The 1,992-nt window shown below is 59.1% G+C and overlaps 1 gene segment (V, D, J or C); it reads left to right on the forward strand.

Annotated features, from left to right (window-relative positions):
- Positions 1 to 812: 812 nt before the first annotated feature.
- LOC104980183 lies at positions 813 to 1,577 on the forward strand. The segment is given in 2 exon segments: positions 813 to 904; positions 1,066 to 1,577. Coding segments are annotated over 2 exon segments (510 nt in total).
- The last annotated feature ends 415 nt before the right edge of the window (positions 1,578 to 1,992 follow it).

Raw genomic sequence — 1,992 nt, forward strand, 5'->3', positions numbered from 1 at the left:
CAGTCGGACACAACTGAATGACTGAAATGAATTGAACTGAAGATCTTCCAGGTTCCCCTCTTCACATCGGTTATCAGGTCTCTCTGATCCAGCATTTCTCAGCTAAGACCACCCATGACTCCTGGCTGCAGAATCTTTTACAAAAGTCCCACAGAGAGGAGTGTGATCACTTTACACAGGAGGACTGTGGTTCTCTAGTGTGAGAAATGCTAACTCAGCCCGTCACAGGGACATGAAAGTACTCGAGACAGTAATCAGTTATGCTGAGAAATCACAGCTCTGCTAGAGGCAGCACATGGGGTAGCCAGCAGGGGGCAGCAGAGCGCGGCCAGGAGCCGCAGGTCAGAGGCTGGGCTGCCCAAGCGGGGCTTCAGGGGAACCAGCCCTGCGGGTCCACAGGTGTCCAAGGAGCAGCACTTGGCAGGAAGTCAGGACTGGACAGGCCATCCCCTCAGGACTAGTGACCACCTCTGAGGGTCACATACACAGTGAACCCCAGGACACCATGCCACAGTCCACGGCCAGGACGCTGCCAAGCTGACCGCCCCACTGGGGAGCCCAGGACCACAGGCAGGGGGGCTTGGGACAGTGGTCATGTGGTCAGACACAGGGAAGGTGACAGTGACCTCAGTCCCTGAGGACAAGTCTGATGTGCAGACGTGAGAAGCCGAGGAGGAAGCTGGGGACAGACAGGGCTGATGGTGTGGTGACCCCGCCTCTCAGTGAGGGGCCCCCGGGGGTGAATTTGCATAAACCCAAACCCTCACTGGCCCCCGCAAAGCTCTGAGAGGGAATAAAGGGTCTCAGAGAGCCCAGCGCTGCTGCAGGCTCAGAGGCAGAGCTCGGGGCACGTCCACCATGGCCTGGACCCCTCTCCTGCTGCCCCTCCTCACTCTCTGCACAGGTGCGGCCCCCCAGCACTGCACCCCGGCCCTGGTCCCACAGCACTCAGGACTGGGCCTGCCTCAAACCCAGAGCTCAGCCCAGACACAACCTCAGGGAGGCGCCCTTCTCACTTGGGGAAGGAGTCCTTCCTTCTCATCCCCTCTCCCTCCTCTCTTCCAGGCTCCGTGGTCTCCTATGAACTGACACAGTTGACTTCAGTGTCAGTGGCCTTGGGACAGACGGCCAAGATCACCTGCTCGGGGGACCTGCTGGATGAACAATATACTCAGTGGTACCAGCAGAAGCCGGGCCAGGCCCCTAAGCTGGTCATTTATAAAGACAGTAAGCGGCGCTCAGGGATCCCTGACCAGTTCTCTGGCTCCAGCTCCGGCAAAACAGCCATCTTGACCATCAGCGGGGTCCGTGCCGAGGATGAAGCCGACTATTACTGTCTGTCGTGGGACAGTGGCAGTTACAATGTTCACAGTGACACAGACAGACAGGGAAGTGAGACACAAACCCTCCTGTCCTGCTCACACTCTCCTCCAGCCCCGGGAGGACTGTGGACGCAGCAGGGACAGGCCTGGCCTGGTTACCCCGGAGCTGAGCCCCCAGGCGGCCCCTCCTCCCGGGCCTCCAGGTAGGCTCTGCACAGGGGCATCCGCAGAGCATTATGGGCTGGCGGGACCACGGTGTTGATGTGGGGAAACTGACAATACAGACCCATCCATCTTATCCTGGCCCCTGGAGCTCTCTCTGTGAAGGACTTGTCTAGGCCATCACCACCTCTCTGTGGCCCTCACGTCCTGACCTAATCCCCGAAACTGCCCTGTGAAGTCTGGGATTCTGATGGAAGACCCAGTGCTGTGGGCACCATTGAATCCCCCAGACCCCTAGTCGGCCCTGAGTGCCCTGCCCGCCGCCACTAGACCCGGTGCCAGCTACCTGCACACGCTGTTGGTTCTAGAATGCTGCCCCCTCACAACCACACCTCTCCTAGAGGATTCAGTTCATCAATCTTGTGGAGTCCTGCTCCACTAGAGATGACCTTGCAGGGCCTGCAGGGCCAGAGTCTCCTAGGGGACCCCAAAAACTCAGTTACAACCC

Source organism: Bison bison, unplaced genomic scaffold (assembly GCF_000754665.1).
Source record: "Bison bison bison isolate TAMUID 2011002044 unplaced genomic scaffold, Bison_UMD1.0 scf7180017864495, whole genome shotgun sequence".
Classification (NCBI taxonomy): Eukaryota; Metazoa; Chordata; class Mammalia; order Artiodactyla; family Bovidae; genus Bison; species Bison bison.